We start from the raw sequence: 23,133 nt of genomic DNA on the forward strand, positions 1-23,133 counted from the left end.
CCATGAAGGATATTAGGAGGGTGAGTACTCGGAGGAGGGCTTTCTCTGCGGTGGAGCCCAACCTATGGAATGCGCTCCCCAGAGAGGTCCGCCTGGCGCCGTCCTTATTTGCTTTTCGGCGCCAGGCCAAGACCTTTTTATTTAAATGCTATTTTAATTGTTAAAGTTTATTTATTGATTTTAAACTGACCAGGCTGTCTCCACTATTTTATGTTTTTTATGTATTCTATGTATTTTTTGTATTTATATGCAGGATTTTAATGATTGTAAGCCACCCAGAGGCTTATGCGAAGGGGGCGGCATATAAGCTGTCTAAATAAATAAATATTTAGAGATGTTGTTAGACTGCAAATTCCATCAGCCCTAGCCAGCATAATGCAAAAATAAGTGTTTGTGTTTAATCTATTCACCATTATCTTTCTTCACCCCAAACTCCATCCTTTCCAGTACCTATCCCACCACAGTGCTCCAAATGCTGCCTAACTCATTGTAATTCAATATATCAGAATTCTCACCTTCTTTTCAGAAATAAATAAACTGTATTCCTCTCAGTCAAATAGCTTCTGTCCAAAGTGAAAATTTTATCATTTCCAAGCTGGATACCACTTGAATTCAAAATAAGTTTTTGGCAGCATTCTGGAAAAGGGAAAACATTTATTGGATAAGGCAAAGTTATGTCTACATCCTTATATGCCATTTTCTTTCTGTAAATTCCTAATATTTCAATAACTTAAAATCTTAGCTTTTAAATATACTGCTTGGGGGCAATTCTATGGTCCCGTGACAGAATTTCAGTGGCCGCAGAATAAGGTGGATTCTCAGATCTGTTGTCAGAGGCAGTGCAGCTGGCACAGAAAACACCACGCCAGCTGCGCTCCAAATTCAAGAAAGCAACCCTAGCGAGAAGGGAGGGGAGCAGCCTGAAGCATCCAGCGTATCAGCGATCCCGCAGTCACTCCAGTCGCCTTCCCTTCACCTAGGCAGGCAGGTGGAAGCCTGTGCGGTGAAAAAGACGGCGAGAGGACGCAACCCTGAACCGGACCGCGCGCACGCCCGCTACCGACTCCTCCAGGAGCCCCCCCTGCGTATGAAAGTCACGCCCCTCCTTCCTTATGCCCTCCCCCCCCCGTCTTTCCCTGTCGCGGCGGCCTTATCGCTCCTCCTCGTCTCGCGCTGCTTCATTCAGGCGTCGCCCATTGACGGTGCTCGCTCACGCGCGCTCCCTCTCTCGTCCCCTCCCTCAGCCCCTCGCTCGCTCGCCTGGCGTTCGCTCCAGTGGGCTTGTCTGGCATCATACCGGTTCCCAAGATGGCGTCCATCATGGAGGGCCCGCTAAGTAAATGGACCAACGTGATGAAAGGCTGGCAGTACCGCTGGTTCGTGCTCGACTACAATGCGGGGCTGCTCTCCTACTACACGGTGCGTATAGAGGGAGGGACCGCACTAGGACAAACGGAGAGCGGGGTGGGGGCGGGGAAAGAGTGGTCAGCCAGAAGGCTTCCTGCTTGCTGGGGTAGGAGGTGGGGGTTTTTGAGAGGGAGTGTCACGGTCGCAGGAAAGCCAATAGCGATGGGGGAAATTCTTGTGGTAGCCAATAAGGAGGTAGCTTTGCGAGATTTATGTGAAAAAAGGGGCGGGGGAGAGCCTTAACTTACTGAGACGGATCGTGGGGGGAGGGGAGAGTGTAAACAGGGGCCTGGTCCTTAGGGTGGTGTAACGCCTTGATTACTTCATGAAAAGGAGTTGGAGAAAGAGTTGGTTTAACTTTGGAGGAGGGGGTGGAGTGTAACAACTGGTTTGTCTAGCATATATTTGCATTATAGAAAAGATAGGCAGAATAGCTTAATGTTACATTTGAGGGGTGACTCTGATTATGAACATCGTTTTTAGATGTAGAATGTTCTTCCTTTTGGGGTTGGGATAGATGATAAAAAGGTACGGTAGGAGTTCATAACTTTTCCCCTTTGTAAGCCCTGTTAACCTGTGTGGAGCTGCCATGTGAATAAACAGGAATGGGCGGTTGAATTTATTTTTGTGCTTCCCTACAGTTGTGACACTGAAAGCTGCACAACACACGGTGGTGGTAAAACTAAGATTTGTTTGAAGGAACGAGGTGCACAATCCAACTAAAACAATAGACTCTTGTGTCAGCTTAAAGAAAAAACCCCAAATATTGTGGTAAATCTACAAGATTCTTTGTTGCCTTTGTTACAACAGAATAATATAGATAAAGATCCAACTAATAGAACATTCTGCCTGTGGAATGTTGCTTACAAGCAGGGCATGATGGGGATAGCTATCTTCTGTTGTTTACCTGCAAAATTTAATACAGCACTCTGTATTAATTAAGTTACCATCTCTTTCCAATATCTTGTTTAGAGGGGTATCAAATACTAGCTTATATATCCCAAGTTTCCCATAGAATATGTGTGGATTTAAAGTGAAGTTTAACTCTGTTATTGGTTAAGATTCAGTTAAATTGACTGTTGGTATTGTTTATAATGGGGACTTGCCAATTAGTAGCGCTTTGTACAAGAAAAATACCTCATTAGCATTCAGTTGGTTTAATGCAAACTTAGTGCATTTTAAAAATCTGAATACTATAGAAAAGTGGGCGATAGTTCTCTTTTATTCAGGCCCAAACTTAAGCTGCAATACTTTACATATTTCCCTTGGGCTTACTGCTGACTGGAATTGCATAACACTGCACTCTTAGTCTTTTGCTGTCCTGTAGTACTATATAGTTGTTTCATATCACAAATATGTTGGTCACTTGTGTATCTCCCCCAATTGTCCTATATCCTTTTGGAGATGGGGTATCACTATTACATGCACTATGCAAAGTGCAAATGCTCCATGCATTTACAAATGGCTGTAACGATACTAGTAATTTCTGTCACTTCTTAATAATTATTATTAACCTGCTTGCTATTTGTGGTAGATGTGGTATGTTGAACTGTTATTATGAGAGAATAAACCATGGCAACTGTAAAGTCACTATTTTATTTCTTGTTTTCCTGCCATACACCCACATATTATTTCTTATATTTATATCCTGCTTTTTTTCTTAAAACAAACTCAGAATGGCTTACATCATTCTTCTTTCCTGCTCTCAATCTTCCACAACAACTCTGTGAGTTAGGTTGGGCTGAGAGTTTGTGACTGGCTCAAACTCACCCAGTGGCTCAGTGGCCAAGCAGGGACTACAATCCAGATTGCCTGAGTCCCAATCCCATGCTTTTAACCACTACACCACACTAGCTCTCTACATTACCTTTCAGTCATCACAACTCCTAAGGTGGTTAGTGATACAAAAATTCTGTTCCTAATTAAAACCAGTTCAGGTCTAAAAACAACTCTTAATAGTCAAGTGGTGTGAAGTCTAATCAAACAGCATGGCAACTTATCCTGCAGATAAGTTATGCAGTGTTCCTGACAGGCTCATCATGGGTTGACCCTCTGCTCTTTTCCTCTTGGTCTTTCTGTACGAGTAGCGCAGGTGATATGACAGTTGAAGCTACCATGTCTCTTCTCCCTGCTCCAAACATGAGACTTTTTTGGTTGCAGCTATGGCTTTTTCTTCTACTTTTTTTTTTTTTTTGGAGGTTACTTTTTGTGACTTATGAAATGACAGTCCCTCTAAAGTGCCCCAGTAGCACTTTGAAGGAACTGTCAGGAGATGTCACTTCAGAGATCATGAAAGGCAATGTCCCTCCACCCACATAGAAGAAAAAAGGGAGAGATAAAGACATGGTGAACAAAAAGAGTTGTCACAACAACAGGGGAAAGCGAGCCAGTAACAGTTGGTCCAAGGTGTTGCCTAGACACTTGATGGAGAAGCAGTCTGGTGATGGGTTGGCCAAGCTTGGCAAGAGTGACAAGTGATTTTTCGCCACTTTTTCTGGATGATTCACGCATTGTTTTCTGGGACCCATGATGGGATTGGTTGACCAGATTTGAATAATGTGACAAACCACTGTGGGTCCAGCAACCTCTACAGCAAGCCATGAGTTGTCCAAGTGGCTTATTGTCAACAGACAAATCAGCCACAGGAAGCTGTTCAGGTTCATATGATATCCCACTGTGGCTAGTTGCCCATGATGGGTTGGTACGTCATACAATCTCAATCAGTATTAGAAGAAGCAAAAAAGAAATGTCTATAACCAGACTAATGTAATTACTGAAGGCACAGTGGATTAAAAATATTGCTGACATTGTTTCCCTGAGAGAGTTTTAAGATTGTGCATACCAACTGCCCATGGAAAAGAGTTCGTCACTAGACGAAAGCCACCCTCAAAGAACAATTCAGCTTTGTGAAGACTGCATAATATCTAGAATGAGTGGAGAATGGAATTGGTTAGTGTTTAAGAATAGGACATATGCTAGAGTATTATGCTAGAGCTGTCCATGTGAAAGTATATTATATGGAGAAATGATTGCTGCTGGGTGTTGATTTGTAGGCCTGGTCTTTGAGTAGTCATGTGGGTTTATTTCTGAAGTAGAAAGTTCAGTGGTGGGTGGGTAAGGTACGCTGGGTAGGCTAGGAATAGCCAACCAGCCATGCTAACTGAGGTATTCTGGGAGCTGTAGGATTTTTTTTGTTTTTGTTTAAACAAGCAAATGAATGTGCCTTAATAGTAGCCAACTCTTTGGATTTCTCTTGGGAATTTATAAATTTATTTATTAACAGTATTTATATCCTGTCCTTTATGAGATGTCCCAGGATGGCTTACAGCAATAAATAAGTCACAACAAAATACAGCATAACATAACAAGCATAACAGTATAACTATGTTAAAACCTAATTAAAATAATTAAATATTAAAATAATGGGCAAATAAAAAGGTTCTTGCCTGATGCAAGAATATAACTTCTTTTATAATATATAAAAGAATTATCCTGTTTTGATTGAGGATTAAGCATTTCAGAGTAGTTTTTTTGGGATAATTTCTTAATTTTAATACTATAACAAAGAGGCCTTTCTGTCTCAAATTCACTTTTCATTATAGTATATACGGAGAAAAAGATCTGTGATCACTGTGATCTGTGAAAAAGAAACTGTGATCACAGTTTTTTGGTCAACTGCATGATATACCCATATTTTAGCCCTTTATCATTATTATTTTCTTTCTGAAAAAATAAACTTGATGTGGGGTATAAAATATACCCCAAAACTGTTGATTTTAATGTCCCCCAAACAGGCAACATATTATGGGTATAAAATATTATTTGGATTTTGCAAAGAAAACTGGTCTGGAGAAGCAGGCTCAACTTGGGCAGGTTGACACAAATTATGGGATTTCATTGGGGAAGTTCATCTCATAGACAGGTTCTTACTGTTTTACAAAATATAACAAAACTGCAAAAATGTTAGCAATAAAGCTTTACCTTGCAGCTTGATGCTTTTCTAATCTTTTGAGTTTATGACACCACATAGAATCATAGAATAGTTGAAAGGGGCCAGTAAGGCCATCAAGTTTGTTGAGCTGTTCTGTCATATACTGGAAAGTGATTCCGGGTAATGAATTGCTGCACAAATTTTTGTATGGTTGCTACTTATATTAATGGCAGAGGCTTTCTGTCTTTAAATGCACAACAGGTAGACATATACTAGTTCAGATGATTGCTGGCATATAACAAAGGCAAAGAGCCTCTCCTAGGAAGGACACCTTTGTGGCTGAGTGGTGTAACAAATATGTATTTCTCTCTAATCTGTACTGCCGCTGCTTTCCACTATAGTTGTGGGGAGTATGAGCATAGCTTCCTTTTAAGCCAGGTTAGTTGATTCTGTACTTGCAGCCTTACTTCAGCCCCACGGATCTTTTTAATAGGCTGTATGTGTGCTGCTGTATATGTTGTAATGCACCTTACAGTGATTACATTTCACCAAGTGCATAATATTGTACGAAACAGTTAAAGTGGTCTAGAGGCAGGCAGAAGATAGATCAAGCTCTCAAGGTAAATCTCTGGGTGGTCTGCAATCGCAAATATTTTTGACTTTCCAAGGATTTCTGATTCCTAATACTTCAACAAGAGCAAATAAAATTGCAAGGGGGAAAATACCTAATATGAATGGTCTTATCCTAATTGCTTATCTTTCAATCTCAGTGTTCCTCATCTGTTGAAGTATTGATTGTTTTTGACCAGATTTTTGGTCGTCTGGGTACCCTGGTCTTAATGCTGGTTTTGTTAGAAAAATTTATGTCACATACAGGTTTGACCATGTTCAAGATACAGTGCAGTAAATAATTGACCCTTTCCCAGAAATCACTATCTTGTGTCTACCTTTGCTTGGTAGTTCTTAGTTTTCCAATAAAAAACAAAGCAGATCCTGTACAGTATTTTCTGGATTCTTTCCCGGGTTTTGGATTCAACTAAGAGTTTGGAATCACTAGTAGAAAGACAGAAGGTAAATGCTTTTCACCTATTAATTTCAGAATGCCCCATCTTTTCAGCTACTTTTTATTTTCACAGTATTTAATAAATACTAGGAATATGATTCAATATATAATAAAACTAAGTATATTAAACACTCAGAATATAAAACAACCAGCTTTCTCTTATGTTTTGTTGAATAGTTAAAGGTTTATGTAATTTCTTGAATGGGTTGCAGAAGATTGAAGAGGATTCTAGTTCTTTCTTTAACTTGCTTGTTTTCAGTTTTCTCTAGCTTTCTTGTATAGCTGCTTTGTCATAGCAACTATAATTCCACCCCTTCTTTTGTTTGCAGTTGTGGTCCTAATGAAAGGCTGGAGCAGGAGGAGATGGGAGGTGCTTCTCTGATTTCCTGACCATCTCATCTCTCAGCATATTTTGTGCAGGGCAGGGCAGGGCATGTTTCCTCCTTAAAACTGTTGTGGTTGGGAAATGCTGGTTATTATTGTGGTTTATGTCTGTTGAGGTGGACTTGTAAACTGTAATGATACCCTTAGGGCTGGACTTGATTTTGTAGCCTTTCGTTTGGCCTAAGGTAAGCATGAGTCTGTGTTCTGCATTCCCATTGTAACCCCTCATGCACGTTAGAGTAAGATCAGTTTAACTATTTAACTATTTAACTTTAGCAACCAGCTATTGGGATATAGATTTTTTGTGTTTATTTAAATTCTGCAACTGAAATACAGTAATGGAGAGCTTCCAGTCTGATAATAGGAGCGGGCAGTCCCTCTGTTTGCACAATCACTGCAGCTTAAACAAGCTATGGTGGCTTGACTAAGCTGCAGCATGTGCTGTGAGCATTTACTTAATTTACTGTTCTGGTATGGCTTGTCATGTCCAGACCCAGGCAGCATGTCTTGTTTGATGAGGAGGCAGTCCTTAAATAATCCAAGAATAGACTATGGATTTTTGAGGGTTGTTTTCCTCCCAAACAAGCCATGCCATCAGATGTGGTTGACATGACAATTTGTGCCATACATTGCAACTGGGAAAACCATAGCCTTGACTATACACACTTTTGTCGGCAAGGTGATGTCTCTGCTTTTTAGTATGCTGTCTAAATTTGTCATAGCTTTTCTCCCAAGGAGCAAGCGTCTTTTAATTTCTTGGCTGCAATCCCTATCTGCGGTGATCTTGGAGCCCAGGAAAATAAAATCTGTCACTACCTCCATTTCTTCCCCATCTATTTGCCAGGAAGTAAGAGGACTAGGTGCCATGATCTTAATGTTTTCTTAATGTTGAGCTTCAGGCCAACTTTTGCGCTCTCATCCTTCACCCACATCAAGATGCTTTTTAGCTCCTCTTCACTTTCTGCCATTAGATTGGTATCATCTGCATATCTGAGGTTGTTGATATTTCTCCCAGCAATCTTAATTCCAACTGGTGATTCAGTTGGAATTAAGGGAGAGCAGACCACAATTTCTGTTTTCTCAGTTGTAGTTTAGGATATGGCTGATAAATGGGAATTCTCACTTCACTGAATGGCTTATGTTAGGGATAATAAATGCTGATGTATATTATTGTTCACTTTTTTTCTTTAGCATAACTTCTTAAAAATAATATAAGGCCCTGTGAGAGCTGTCACTGCTTTGTAATTTGTACAGGTAAATATTTTCAAATAGTGCTTTGATCATTTGATGATTCCTAGCAAACATTGTAGAAGTCTGATCCATACTATTAACACCAAGCTGGAATCTAACCTGCACATTAAATTAAGTTTCTTTCCATGTTGAAATGCAGCAGAAACACTTTTGGATTGATTCAGAACAACTGATTGATATGTGATTTGTATGGGATATATGGGATTTTTTTTCTTAGAGGAGCAATAAGGAGATCCTTGTGTCAGATCTGTCTTACTCTATGTGAGGCAGGTTTGCATTTGCTGAGATTAGCAATTAAAAGTGATCAGGAATGGGCTAGAATGATGTATGCTGCTGCTCTTGCTGGAGTAGCCACATGAGGGAGCCAAAATAATGGATTCTTCCAATTCCTTGTTTTTGTGTCTTCCTTTGATATCAGCTCAGTAGAGTGATACAAGGCAATGGAATTGACTATTGATGGCGAACCTTTTAGAGACAGAGTGCCCAAACTGCAACCCAAAACCCACTTATTTATCGCAACGTGCCAACCCTGCAATAAAACCTGAATACTGAGGTTTTAGTTTAGAAAAAAACAACTCACAGCCAGTCCAAGGAAATATATATATAGCTCCTTGGCAGCGCACTGCCTGGCCATGCAAAAGTTCAGACGAGTCGCAGCTAATGAGTCACATTGCGTGACGGCATTGTCTGCTGTCGCTACTCCTTTCTGAACATGCACATAGCCCCTATGTGCGCTGTTATCTGATGCTCAGCTGCTGGGGTGATGCTGCGGTGACTTGGCTCACATGCTGACAGAGTGGGCTCTGCCTGCCCACTGTGGCACATGTGCCATAGGTTTGCCAGCACTGGACTAGACTCTCAAACTGCTTGGGCATTGCAGTTTATATCTCCATACTGAGAGCCCATGTGATATAGTGGTAAAGATTGGGATTCAGGAGATCTCACAGTCCTGGAGTTCACTGTGTGACTTTGGGTCAGTTACAGACTTTTAGCTCAACTTACCTCATAAGCAAGTTTTTGTTTTTGTGAGGTTAAGATTAACGGAAGTAGGAGAATTATGTAAGCCACTTTGAGTTCTTTGGAAGGAAAAAAAGGTGGAATATAAATATAATAAATAAAATATTCAGCTGACTGATATTTGTATAGACTTTCTAGAGACTTAAAATTAAATAGATGTGACTATTTTTTGTTGATTCTGATGATTTTTATTTATCTCATCTTTATTCCTAAAACACCATCTCAGTCTAATAATTGTTGCCTTGGTAGCCAAGACAAAAATAGCTATCGCCAGAACACCACTCTTCTATTGGTCCTTGACCTCATGTCTTTGCATGAAATCAGGGGCAATCTCCTGCTCCTGTCTCCATCTATAGGTCTGGATTTTAAAAGGATGGCAGGACCCTTTTATGTTTCATTTGGCATCGCCAAAGTGCTCCAAGTTTCTTGGTAATAGAGTAGCCAGAGTAACTTGGCTTTAGTGTTTGGGGGGTGGACAGGCAGTGATATGTAAATACAGAAGTAATTCTTACTCCCTTCTGCAGTTCAAAAATTAGGGGAAAAGTTGGGAATCATCATACTCATCAAGAAGGCAGGGGAACAATTGCCTTTATGAACAAAAATGTGTAATTTAGTTAAATATTATGGGGGAAGACTGGCAGATTCATTTTAACAAGTATGCATAGTTTTACAGTTCAGTTTGCTTCATAAAAGGAATGCTATTTAAAAAAATCTTAGCTGATTAGATACAGGAGTTTTCATGTATTAATCTGTCAGTTACTAACTGGAACATCTTTAAATACCTCTATTTCATGGTCACATACAAGACACATAAAAGGATCATTTGCATATGAAACAGATGAAGTGGAAAAAACTCTTTGTTTATTGATGTTGATTACTAGCATTCTAACCACAGATATTTTCACCAAGTCAAAAGTCAAAACTCCCTGCTTCAGCATGTTTCACATTTGATGCTGTGGCTGTTGCATGGTCCACTGCTACTGCCAAAACATCTTGCCATTTTGTGTTCTAAATTATTGGGAAGCTAGCTTTTCCATCCCTTTCTTTGACAAGAGGGATAGGAAAGAGACTACAGCAGCACTGTGATAGACATGGAAGAGGGAAGCAGATGAGATGTGGAAAAATGAATTTCTTTTATCTTGGTGGCAACAGATGTTTTTGGCAGCAGGCTTTCTGAGGGCTGCCACTGAGGAGAATGGTGTTAGTACATTACCCAACCTTCATAGCTTCTGCTTCCTTGGTGGCACTCAGAGGAGGATCTTGGCTGATTTCATTGACTGGTCTGATCAAACTGTGCAGCTAGGCCCATGCCTGTACCCCCACTCTACTGAATATCATGGCAGCAAAAGAAAAATACTGCTACAGAATGGTAAATAGGTCAAATTTAGCTGAAAAATAAGTAAAATTTGACTTAGTTATTTCATAGTAATTTGTTGCCTATCTTTGGCATCAAACTGCCAGCTTATTTTGCTACCACAGGATGTGTAAAGGAATACCATGCAGTAACAGCAGGTGTGTGGACCATGGGATGACCTTGAGGGTGAAAATGTTTTCCCAGACCCCCTGCAGTTGCCCACTCTTGCTGTACAGGTTATATTTGGACTGGGTACCTTATCTAAAGTAGTTATTCAACACAATTTTAAACAGGTCTTTGATCAGTTGGGTAATTTCATCAATTTAAACACTGAAACCTTCAGATCTTCCTTTTTAAAGTCATAGGTTACAGTTGCTTTAAGATGTAAGTAAAGATAAAATGCATCCCCAGAGAAAATGTGTGTTTGCACCATGTGCTTCTTCTGCGGGGAAACTGTATGTCCTTCCTTTTCTCCATACCAGCCTATTTTCCTACTTCCATCTTCACTACTCGTCATTTCTGCACCAGATCCTATTAATATAAATCCTATTGCTGACAAGCAGCAGATGAAGTGATAAAACTGTGTCACTTCCGACTCCATGTGAGGGCCATGTGACAGAGTGAGAAATTGTGTGATGTAGTGAATGTTGGACTAGAACTTTGGAGATCTGGGTCCTGATCTACACTTGGGCCACAAAGCCCACTGGGTAACTTTCAGCCAGTCCATGTCTCTTCACATAACCTACATAGCAGGGTTGTTGTGAGGATAAAATGAGAAAGACTAGGAGGACTATGTAAGCTGCTTTGGTTTTTTGCAAAGGGAAACAAAACCAGATTAAAATATAATAATAATAGTAACAATAAAAGCCAGTGCTGTTTTACAGAAAGGTTGGTACATAAAGAAAGCTAGCAAACTAGAGAGGATGCTTGGTTAAAACCTTCTCTGGGAATTAGTTTTCTATTTGCAGAGATTTTTTAAAAATTGGGTGAAGTATTCAATTACAGGAATCCCCACCCACAATCTGAAGCAGAGGTTCAGATCTGCTGCTTGGAAGAAGAGCAGACACCTGCTGCTTTGGAGAACTAGATCTAATCCTCTGGGAATGAATACAGTGGTGAATCATACCTATCACACTCGTTGTAAATAAAATGTTTACTAGGCTATTATTCCCAAGCTTGCTTGCACACATACTGGGCTAACATACACTTCTGTTTTAGCATAAATGCATAGCATTGGAAGGGGCTATAATTCTGTTGTTAAAGCCTCAAATGTACTTCCAACATGTAGGCTTATTAAGGGAAATATTTGAGCACTTGATAGTGTTTAAACAAAAATAGTAAGGAATGCCATCTTCAGGCTTATGTTTTGCTACCTCTGAATATTTTATTGAATAGATCTTTTCATGGTTATGCCCTTAAAATTAAATAATGTAGTTTGCCATTTGTATTCGGAAAGGTCCTCTGCTTGGTTATTCATTGCTATTGAGTTTACTATCTTCACTGGAATAGAGCATATTATTTTAAACCATTTTAATAGCAAAATCCAGGTTAGTTGCAACTTAGGAAAAAGAACTGCTCAACCCCTTTGTACCCCTGGTATTCTTTATACCCCTGGTAAGTTCAGTGGTACCTCAGCTCACGAACGCCTCAGTTCATGACCAAATCAGGTCATGAACAGAAATTTCAGGAAAATTTTTCCTCAGGTCACAAACTCCGCATCAGGTGACAATTGCAATCGTGACCGCCTTTCCTGCACAGGTGCGATCGCAGTCGTGCTTGGGAGGGGAGACAGCCACGATCGTTCTTGCGGGGTGGAGGAGATGGCTGCAATTGTGCCCGTCTCCCCTGAGTACACCTGCGATCGTGCTCGTCTTCCCTGTTTTTTTAAAAAAATTACAGAATGGATTAACCTTATTTACATTGAACCTTATGGGGAAATTTGACTTGGCTCATGACCAGTTTTGGTTGTGACCAGAGTCGTGGAATGGATTAAGTTCGTGAGCCAAGGTACCACCGTACTTTTCTTACCTCTGAAACAAATATATCATTCTGCTGTGTTCAGCCATAAGTACATTGAACATCCAGGGTCTAGAGTAACAGACTCGTTTTAAGCCATCTAAGAAAAAATAAGAAAAATAGTTGTGGCTTACAACACCTTCAGCTGGACTATTGTTTGTGCAGCTCTTTGGCTTGGCTCCCAATAAATGATTAGGGATTAGGCTTGAGCATTTCTAAGTACTATTCTTTCTTAGGAGTAAGAGATGAATAGCATGGAGCTTTTTAGTTAGATCTCAGGCTGATTCAAATTTAGCATTCACATAGGCAGTGTACCCCACTATATCTTATGGGCTGAACACTTAAACCTGGTTTTGCCATGCATATGTCAATAGCATTTTTGTAATCATAACAGTGTTGTACGAAGTTTGTAATGGTGAATTCCTGCTAAGCTGATTTATAATTTTCTTATTTCAGTCAAAGGATAAAATGATGCGGGGATCACGCCGAGGCTGTGTTAGACTGAGAGTAAGTATGCTATCTTTTTGTGTGCAGCTGGGGCCCAAAACACTTGGAAATGTGGCTGGATAATTGGAATGTCAAAGTACTGAGGATGTTTTCTATGTTGTATTCTATCGGTAATCTATTGAAGACCAAGAAGAAGTTATCTTTACTAACTTTAAAAAAACACTCGTGCATCACAACATTCTTAGAGCATATAGATGAAATAGGTCATTAAAATTGTTATTGAGACCAGTTGCTGCCTATGTCATACTGACAATGCCATTTTAACATCTCTTATCTCTTACCTATGGGCCAGTTCACATGACACAGTAACCAGTGAAAGGTTAATTTACCCTCAAGAAGCTGCAGCATCAGCAAACTATCATTATTAACTCCTAGTTTGGGATCACTGTGTCATGCAATGGAGTTAGTGGAAGTTAGGTTGTTTAATCCTCAAAAACTAGTTTCTCCTAACTATTGTTAAGATTCATCTTTTTTTCTGATTTCAGACAATACAGTAAGGTTAATTTTTTAAAAAGGCATTGAAACCTTCCAAATGCCTCCTCGTGCCAGAGGGTAGATTGTTTGAGGCCATGGAGCGGCTAGGCTCACTGTATCTGGGACTATATTCACAAAGTACACTAAGCCACCCTGCAAATAAGCTAAGCAGTGTGGGTTGTTCACAGGAGAACTCATGGTGTGGCTTTGACAATCAGGCTTACAATGGGTTGTCCCCCTCCCTTGCTCCTTCAGTTTTCTGGCTGGTATCCAGTATTCTTTGTATCAGAACCCATCTTGCACCCCCATCCCTGCACTGACGACAACCCCTTTCCATTTGCTGCTGGGTCTTTTTGGGAGCTATGATGGGATCGGGGGTTTATTTTTGGCCTCTGAAAATTGTACAGCTGTGTTCATAATTTGTTTTTATTTTTGTCAGCCTTGAACAAGTGCTCAGTTAAGACTGTCCAATATATGTAGTTTCCCTTGTTAAAGAGAACAAGATGCAGTGGGCAATGCACATGTAATTGAGGCTTCATATACGCTAATTTCTGTACAGGTGGCAGGGACCAAGTGTGGAATTATCAATTGAAAAGCACTGGTAAAACAACAAAGAATTGGTGCACTGAAGGGCAGGGAAACACAATCACCCAATTAGCAGTGCAGTCTTCTGGCTTTTAAGTGTTGAACTAACACATTTAATGCTTTCCACTTTCCTGAGCATCTAACCACTTCAGAAAAGGGAAATACTAACTTGCTTGCTTTTTGAGCATCCTCTTTGGAGTGCTTATTGTTGCAGTTACTGTGGTTCCCTCACAGTTCTAAAACTGATGGCAAAACAGAGAAAGATATGAAAGAACTAATAAGAGAATGAAAAGGGGAGTCTTGGGTGCCTATGGAAAATTTCCTTTGTTGGGGCCATTTATTTTCTGTTGGGTGCATTACAAAAACCCTCCATTTTTCCATTTTTCTTCCATGAAATCTGGATATTGTGTTTAACAGAGTGCTAGTCTGCATGATTGCCAGCACCCGTGGTAGCTTAAATAAGCCAAAGTGGATTGCAGTGTGTTCTCACTGTAATTGTGAAGAGTCAAGCTATGGTGGGCAGTCACTGCAGTTTGTAAAGTGCAAGCCTGTGTGGGGTGGCTTGTTACTGCGGTTAAGCCATGGGTCCTTGGTGGTTTGATACCAAGGCCAGCAAGCCACCCTGTCTCGCTTTGCATGACACAATAAGCTGCTGTACCCACCCACCATAGCTTGAATTCACAGTGGCAGCTGCTACACACCAGAACACACCATGGCTAATTTAAACCATGGTGGGTGTTGCCAATCACAGTCACTGTGTTGGGATGCTATGGCCACTTACAGCTTCCCACAGTCAAGGTCTGGTCATACTTAGAGGAGACTCTTTGAAATCAGTTCATGTTGGGCATTGCTAACTTAAGTCCCATTGGCTTCTGTGCCTTTACTCTAAGGCTAATCTGACTTTAATCCATGTATACACTGTGTATATATGGTTAAGCTATTTTGCATTCTATATGGTAGAAATGTATAAAAGCAAATGTATTGTGCATCTGCATCTAATATAATAGCGGATATAAGTTTGTTATTCTGCAGTCCTTCCTGCAACTGTTGTGTCCAAACAATGTATTTTTTCTTACTGATTTAAATAAACAGAGTTTTGTGTGGATTGCTTAAATACTTGTTTCAGTTAGTGTAGTCCAGTGATGGTGAACCTTTTAGAGACCGAGTACCCAAACTGCAACTCAGAATCCACTTATTTATCTCAAAGTGCCAACACTACAATAAAAACTGAATTTGCTGACCACCAGCTCAAGGGGGCAACATTCCACTGACCACCAGCTTTTGGCCGGCCCTGAAAAAGGCATCTGAGTGTATTTCCTACCTTCTGCTAAAATCACAATGGGTTGTGCAGACTCAAACTGGTGACCTTTCGATCAAGCAGCACACTGCGCCACCTGCATCCCGCTAAAATCACAGTCCATGCAAATCCCTGGCAGCTCACTGACGGGCCATGTGAAAGCTCCACAAGTGGGGCTAATGAGTGACATGGTTGCCTGGCACCCTTTATCTTTCCAAATATGTGCATGGCTGCTGAGACAATGGATCGTTTGCCAACAGAGAGGGCTCTGTGTGCCCCTTTGGGCACGCGTGCCATAGGTTCACCATCACTGGTCTAGTCTGTTGTTTTATTTTTTACTTGATTTATCTCTCAGCTTTGAACCAGGAAATGGTACTTAAGGTGGCTAATAGTAAGATACAGTATTTAAAAACTGAATTAAAACAATCATTAAAAAGAAACATAAAAAACAGAATTCACCTTACATTCCAGAGGTCTCTGTCTGCCCAAGGAAGGAAACCAAAGTGAAACCTAGCTTCACTTGCTAGGGAGTTCCAAAGCTTGGGGGCAACCACCAGTAAGACCCTTTGTCTTGTCCCCAACAAATGTAGCACTGATGGTGATCATAAGAAAAGAGCATGCCATTAAAGACCCAGGCAGTCTTGTATAGGAAAAGGTGGCCTTTCAGGCAGCTTGGACCCAAGCTGAATAGGACTTCATAATTCATAACTAGCACTATAAGCTGTGGCTGGAGATTCACTGGTAGCTAGTACAGTGGTTGCAGCAAGTGAGTCATATGCTCTCTGTACTTGTTCCTGGTCAACAGTGTAATCTTAGGATTCTGGGCCAAACAGTTTTTGAAACAGTTTCCAAACAGTTTTTGAAGGCAGATCTGCATGAATAATGTATTCCAAACAGGATGTAACTAAGAAATGTGTGACTATGACCAGATCAGACAATTCTTAGAATGGGTGCGCTTGCATTAGCTGTTGAAATGCAGTCCTTGCTGCTGCTTACACCTGGGTATCCAAGTTCAGGGCTAAGTTACAGGAGTAACCCCATCCAACACAGGTTCACCCTTCTTTTCCCTAATCTGCATTTGGACTAACCAGGAATACTTTTGACTTGTTTATATTTAGCTTCAATTTTTTTCACCCTCATCTAGTTTCATTATCAATATCATACACTGGCTGCATTCACACATAATGCTAAACCATGTTTCATGTTTACCATGCAGTATGATTTCCTGCCTGCTCACTGCGTTCAGGCAATAGGAGGGTTCCTATGTTTTTATGATTTCCACCATCTTCCATTATTCCTTCTAATAGCAACAGGTATTCTGTCAGCCCCCATTGCTAAAATTCAGTCCCAGGGTGTACTGTTCCTGCCAGCTTTACCTGCCTCTCCCTCATTGGTCCAGATGTTCCCCTGGGCCTGTCCTCAGCCAGCTGCTCCTGTTTTTTTCACTGCTCAGCCAAAGCAACAGTTTGCTAGAGTAGCACTGTTGCTCTGGAGTAGCACTCTCTTGTGCTGCCATATGCTGTGCCAATGTGCAGGCATTTCCACCTACACCCCACCTCCTCCCTGCCCCTCCCTAGGTGCAGGTGTTTCCATACTCCTGTGCACAGGACTCAAACACACTGGAAGGGCTGCCTCCCCACTCCAGCCAAGCTCACAGAGGGCAACTGTGCAAGGAGACTGTGCCCTTCCCCACACCTACCACTTCATGGCTGCAACCAGGCTTCTCCAGTGCCCTGCCCCTCCACCCTCAGAAGGCCCTCTCCCACCTACACTATCATGTGCATAGATGAATTGCCCTGGCATCCCCTCCCCTGTGCCAAGGCACACTGTGAGCTGCCTCATCTGGCACTGCTGCTCCCTCCCAGCCCCACAGCCAGCCCTTCTTACAAGGACCACACTGCTGTTGCAAAATATGTCTTTATTTCTACATCATCACAATGACTTAGAGGTAGGGAAAGGGAGGCTGTGCCAGAGAGGGAATTGTGGCATGTGTCAATAAAGTTAGCAGTCCCTTCTGCTGGTGCGTGAGCTCCGCTATCTATGTCTGTGTCTACATATTATTCACCACCCCCAAAGCTCCATACTCTATGCTAGTATGCATCCAGCTGCTGGATGTAGGGGCCCTACTTCTGCTGTTCTCTGTGCCTGGTGCTACCTGCTCTCTAACTGCATGGACATGTCATCCATGCAAATGGCTTTGCAGCAATGTACTTAGGGTTCCAAGATCTGCTTGTGGGGCTATAGGGGAAGGAAGCTTCTGTGCCATGGCCTCAAATATTACCCTCATCTGTCTGTGGGCTGGGCAGAAAGTCCTGAGGGGTCCTTTAAATGGCTATTGCTGGGTAGGAGGGTAGCATTCATGCAGGGATCAAGACTATACTGTCAGAACTTCCATGGATAGTTCTTCCAGATCCACTGGGAAATTATGATGTGGATCTCCTGCACCTCAAACCTGGCAGAGGTGGGTACTGGTGGGTTTGGTGTGGGGGGGTTGACAATAGTGAGCCTTCTTGACAGTCCCATGGAATGCTAGGGACAAGCTTAGGAGTGGAAGAGAAGATTTGAGGCAGTGCAGGGTACATAGACTTTTCAGGGCAATCATCTCTTGACAATGCCTCATACGCAGACCATCTGTTCCTCTCATGTAGGGCAAGCTTTACAGAGAGGGGAGCAATGCTTCTGCCAAAAAAAAATCAGGGTAGCACCAGAGGACGCTGCTGGAGATGGGATGGCGTGCTTCTCCATTGTGCTGTTGGCTGCAAGTGGGCATCTGGAAGGCAGTTAAAAGGCAGAGGTAAAAAGGAGGATGGACCAACCAACTGGAATGTGGCTGGAGCTGATGTTTCTGTTGCAAAGAAGGCAGAGAAGTGCATCTCCAGCAGCAGCTACTGCTCCTTGCACTGACAGCAATGTGGAAATCATGCTGTCCAGTTCACATGGTCAACCAAGCCATGGTGAAGTGTGGAAATGATAGAAAAGACCATTGTTTCTTTCTACAGTTACACAGAGACCATCCTTTCTATGCTGTACTGTTCTGGCTGAGATCACACAGCATGACAAACTATGGCATGGTGGTTGCAACCATTGTTCAGCATTCTGTCTGATTTAGAACTAGAATAATCTCCTTGGATTTAAGTAGAAAAGAGAGATGGAATTGGATGTCATCAAAATACTGGTGGCATCACACACTGAAACTCTGGACCTCTGCTCTCAGTAATTTCATGTATATGTTATATAGCATGGAGAACCCTGAAAGATACTGCAGGCCAACAGGCACAGTGTCAAGCAGGAATTTCCCAATAATACCTTCTGAAGTTGCCCCGCCAAGCACCAAAACCATTGTATAGAACTGACATTGAATATAACATTCAAATTGCATTGTCGTTACCTTTTAATCTGTCCTGACTGCATGTTATCTTATTATAGATTCCAGGAAAGACTGCAGGAGCTTTATTTATGTCACTTTGTTTGATAATCATTGTTTTTTTCTCAAGCAAACTTAACATTTTGCAGTAAATAATTTAGATAGTAACATTGGCAAGCCCTAAACACCTTTGAAACTTGCTTAGAGTCTTTTCATGACTGGTTCCCACTTAATCTTTCTAAGGGTTTTTTATTATATTTTATAAAGTGCAGTTTCAAGACCTTCATATACCGTATAGCCTTTTTATATGATAAAATAATTTTCATATTGGAATGTTATATATACTTTGTATTGCTGCAAAATACTCAATTTCATACTAAAATACTTCACAGTGATGTACTTAGCTCAGAATTCATATCTAGTTTTAACAAAAAAGGGTTGCATTTTTGGTCTAAAACCTTCCCTGCCAGTGAGTTCTTCCTTATTGGCAAAATACTGTGCACTATGACTTTCAGGCACACGCCAATTCACTATTAGTCACATAGTAGTAAAAATGGCTTTTAGTGGTATAAGTATGTATAGCTCAGTCATGTACATGTGTAGTTAGAAAAAGCCCAGGCAGGTTGGTGGAGCTTCTATCCAAGTAGGCATGTGCTAACAATTGCTTAAGTTTCAATCCTTTCAAAGGACTAAGCAACTAGTTAGCAATATGGGCTTGCTTCTGAGAAAACATGCTGGATTGAGCTGTTAATGTATTCAAAGCTGTAACGTGCAGGCAAAATACTAGACTAAAATAGATGGCAATGATTTTCGCTTTGCATATCAAAGCCAGCTGATGACTGCTAGGCTACCTGCTTATTCTCGATAATGAAATATTTTTTTCTCTTCAGAAATACAGCAACAAATAATTAACAAAGCGAGGAACAGAAAACGGATTGAATTAAAGATTTGCATTTGTTGTGTAATGTTTGGAAGAAGTCTAGTGAATCTTCAGTAAATGTAATGGCCAGATGCTGCTGCCTCACTGGAGCTTATAGCCTGTAGAACTTACGGGCATTATCTCTAAGCATCTGTAGTCCTTTATAAGCCAATTTTTTTTTGGGAGGGGGAGCTCTTGAGGACCACATTCCAGTGACAGGTAGGAACTCTAGCAAAAGTGGACAGGGCTGAAAAAACTTTCCTTCATTCCACTGGTACCAATTTATAGTAGGAAGCATGTCTTACTTAGAAGCAGGAAGGAGCAACATGACTGCTCACAAGCAAGGCAGTCATGATTACTAGAAGTAGGTATGATAAGCCTATGCTGGACAAAGTTCAAAAAGATGTATTTATTTTATTTATTTATTTAGAAAGCTTCTATGCCGCCCCATTCGCCGAAGCATCGGGGCAGCTTACAACAATAAATAAATAATAAATGTAAATAATAAATGTAGGACTAAGACCACAAGGCCTGTATTCTTGTTATTCAGAAGCCCCCAAGCACAGAGGTTTCTGAGATTCCTATGTCCTACCCTGCTGAACCTGACAAGACAGAAGGAGCAATGGTGATGATCTTTGCCTCCCTGCTATACAATCACCTCTATTTTTGCTAAAGGAGATGTTCAGCCTATCTAAGGAGGGCACTTTGGAAAAGGAAGGATGCTTGAGGAGACTCAGTATCTCTCTGGTCTCCATCCCTCCCCACCCACTGAAACAACCTTCTTTTCTCCTTCTCAGGGTTGATTTTCTGACCTTGGAGCAGCAGCTGTTGCAGTATTCACCCTTACTGCAAGGGGTGCGGGGGAGATCCCTACCACTTCCAAGCTCACAGTACTGTCCCTGATCTCTGAAAGGGTTTTATGGCCTCTGAGATGCTTGGCCAGGGCAAGATTTTTCTCTTCCTCACTCAGCAGCTTCCTTCCCTGGCTAGACCCCTCAGAGAAAGGCACTGCATTTTTTCCCACAGAGCTAAGATGAGAAAGGCATGTACTTCCAAAAAGCTGCTGATCAGAGATGAGAACCTTTCCCTCCATGGCAGAGGGGGAAAAACTAGAAGAAGAAGGAGCTTGGCCAGGTGGTGAACTCCTGTGGGCCTTCTCAGAAATGCAGGCCAGGGGTTCCTCCCATTCCTGATCTATGCTGTTCTTCTTTAGATGCTTCGCATGTGTTCCTTGTTATGACTCTTGTGGTGTGGCAGATTGTGGGTTATGCAATGTGTGAGTCCATGGTGGAGCAGCTACCGTGTCAGTTGCAAGGTCATTTAGGCTTCTGAAGATACTTGATCTAAATTCTGTGTGTAACCTTGCAACTGACAGGGTAGTGACCCCTCTTCCCATCTGTCATCCTACATCTGCTATCTTCTGCTTGCATTGTTGTTGCATTTTTTTGAACTAGAGAGGCTCTTGTGTTGGGGAAAGTATAAGGAAGGTGGTTCTCATTCTCCCCCTTCCGCCCCTCCTGTGGGAAAAAAAATCCCTGTTGTCAATTATCTTGGACCCAGGAGCCCAAGAACTGCAGTACAAGAGATCACTATGCTGTTGTTGTTACAGGCTGTATGTGCAATTCCCTTTGTTCTGTCAGTAGTTTGTGATACATAATGCAAGACAGAGGATGGTTATTTATAATTAGCCAGTGAGGCAAAATCTGTAATTTTACGTGATATATGAAAGAACTGTAGAAGGTAAATAACTTTTGAGGTAGGTTACTGGATAGCGTTACAGCTTGATTAATCATTTCTAGAAACAAAGTTTTCTAAGTTATATGCACTCATTGCTGAGAAAAGAATGAGTAGCTAAATCTCTTATGGAAATGTAAAAAGTATACTTGTGCTGATTTACAGAAGACTGAAAGCATTGTAAGTTAATGTTATATAGAGACTTAAAGGAGTTAGTGAAGAGTGTTGGTTAAAATGTAGCAATGGTATGAACTGCCAGGTACAACAGGCAATAGTATGTATGCCATTTAATCTACTTGTTATTGCAAATTATTATTTTCTCTTAGAGTGTAAAATTGCAGGTTTATAATGGGGCTAAAAGTTGCAGGATGTAGCTCATAGTCTACTGACTTCATTGTGACAAGAAGGCCCTCTGTGTTCAATTTTCATTTGAAAATAAGTTTTATATGAATTGTCTTGAGCGAAATGTAGTTAATCAAGTTATGATCAAAATGTATCAACTTTCATAGGGGTGCAATGACTCTGAAGCAGTCAGCTTGCTAGTGCTTACTAAATATTCCACTGCGACTTATTCTCTGGTTTCCATAGTTTTGAGAAAAATAGGGTAGCATTGACTGCCCTTGTATCTATTTGCTGCTGTATTAATAAAGCTTGCTGGTATTGATTTTTTCTGATTATTGCTACCATGTGTAGAATCCTGTTGGCTGACGTGAAGATACAATGAAAAACTGTTCTGCACAATCCAAATCAATTCCTTATTTTTTAACTGCCACCACCAGTAGTGTACCACTAGTATAAATGTACCACTAGTGCTACATTTATACCCTGCCTTTCTACCTTTTGTAAGGAACCCAAGGTGCCTTATGAAATTTTCCTCTCCATTTTATCTTCACAACAAACCTGTAGGTTAGGCTGAGAGACTGTGACTGGCCCAAAGTCACCCAGTGAGTTCCATGACTGAGTGGGGACTATAACCTGGAGCTCCCAGATTCCTAGTCTAAAAACTGAGCCACACTGGCTCTCAATTGTACAATTGTTTAAAAAATGCAATTGCCTTGAAGATTGAAAAACTCTCTGAAGTTAAGACTATAACCATAAACTGATGTGAAATAATTTTTCAAATTGTATGAGTAATGTGGTTCTGAAATACCAGAACTTTATGATTTTCTAGGGGCACTCGAAACTTGGTTTTAAGACTGCAGAGCAGAAATTTTAAGAGACTTCCTTTGTTAGTAAGTTGGTTTCATTATCTATAGCAAGTAGCTGTTTTTCAAGTGTTTTAATTCCTTATTCATTAAAAAATGTAAAAAGCTTTTGGCTTGATTTTAAAGTCAAGCTATCTCAGAAGAAAAATGCATAGTATACGTCAGCTACAGAGAGGAGTATAAAGCTTAGTAAATAGCTCATTTAATTCTCAGGTATTGACTCTGGAAGCTTTACAAAATTTGTCCATGAATTTTGCATTCTAGTCGTGTAGCAATAGACTGCATGCTGCTGATGTCACTACTCTGCCTTATCAGGATTTTTGCTCTTTGTTTCACAGGGAGCTGTGATTGGTATAGATGATGAGGACGACAGCACCTTCACAATAACTGTTGATCAGAAAACCTTCCATTTCCAGGGTGAGCTGAAAGAAGAGGTTCTTTCTTATATCACAATTGCTTTTTACTTACAGTTGAATGGGTTAATTTAAGCATTTTAGAAACTGGACTGAATGAAGCAGGGAACATTCTGGAGTCAGGAGCACTGTGGGTTAGGAAGGGATTTATATCTGCAGTGTATACATATGTGATAGAAAGGACTATAGCTTTGGCAGGATCTGGAGATTAA

The 23,133-nt window shown here is 41.0% G+C and overlaps 1 protein-coding gene across 2 annotated transcripts in view; it reads left to right on the plus strand.

The window, feature by feature from the left end:
• The first annotated feature begins 1,187 nt into the window (after positions 1-1,187).
• The window catches only part of OSBPL9 (oxysterol binding protein like 9), a 77,086-nt gene continuing 55,140 nt past the window's right edge, over positions 1,188-23,133 (plus strand). The window contains exons 1-3 of one of the 2 annotated variants that reach the window (XM_044429850.1): positions 1,188-1,419; positions 12,880-12,930; positions 22,847-22,925. In XM_044429850.1, the coding sequence (XP_044285785.1) occupies positions 1,309-1,419; positions 12,880-12,930; positions 22,847-22,925 (241 nt within the window). In that variant the 5' untranslated portion in view covers positions 1,188-1,308. The remainder of the gene's footprint in view (positions 1,420-12,879; positions 12,931-22,846; positions 22,926-23,133) is intronic. The other variant, XM_044429851.1, reaches the window with a different exon arrangement.

This window comes from Varanus komodoensis, unplaced genomic scaffold (genome assembly GCF_004798865.1).
Source record: "Varanus komodoensis strain SLA01 unplaced genomic scaffold, ASM479886v1 scaffold20_1, whole genome shotgun sequence".
Classification (NCBI taxonomy): domain Eukaryota; kingdom Metazoa; phylum Chordata; class Lepidosauria; order Squamata; family Varanidae; genus Varanus; species Varanus komodoensis.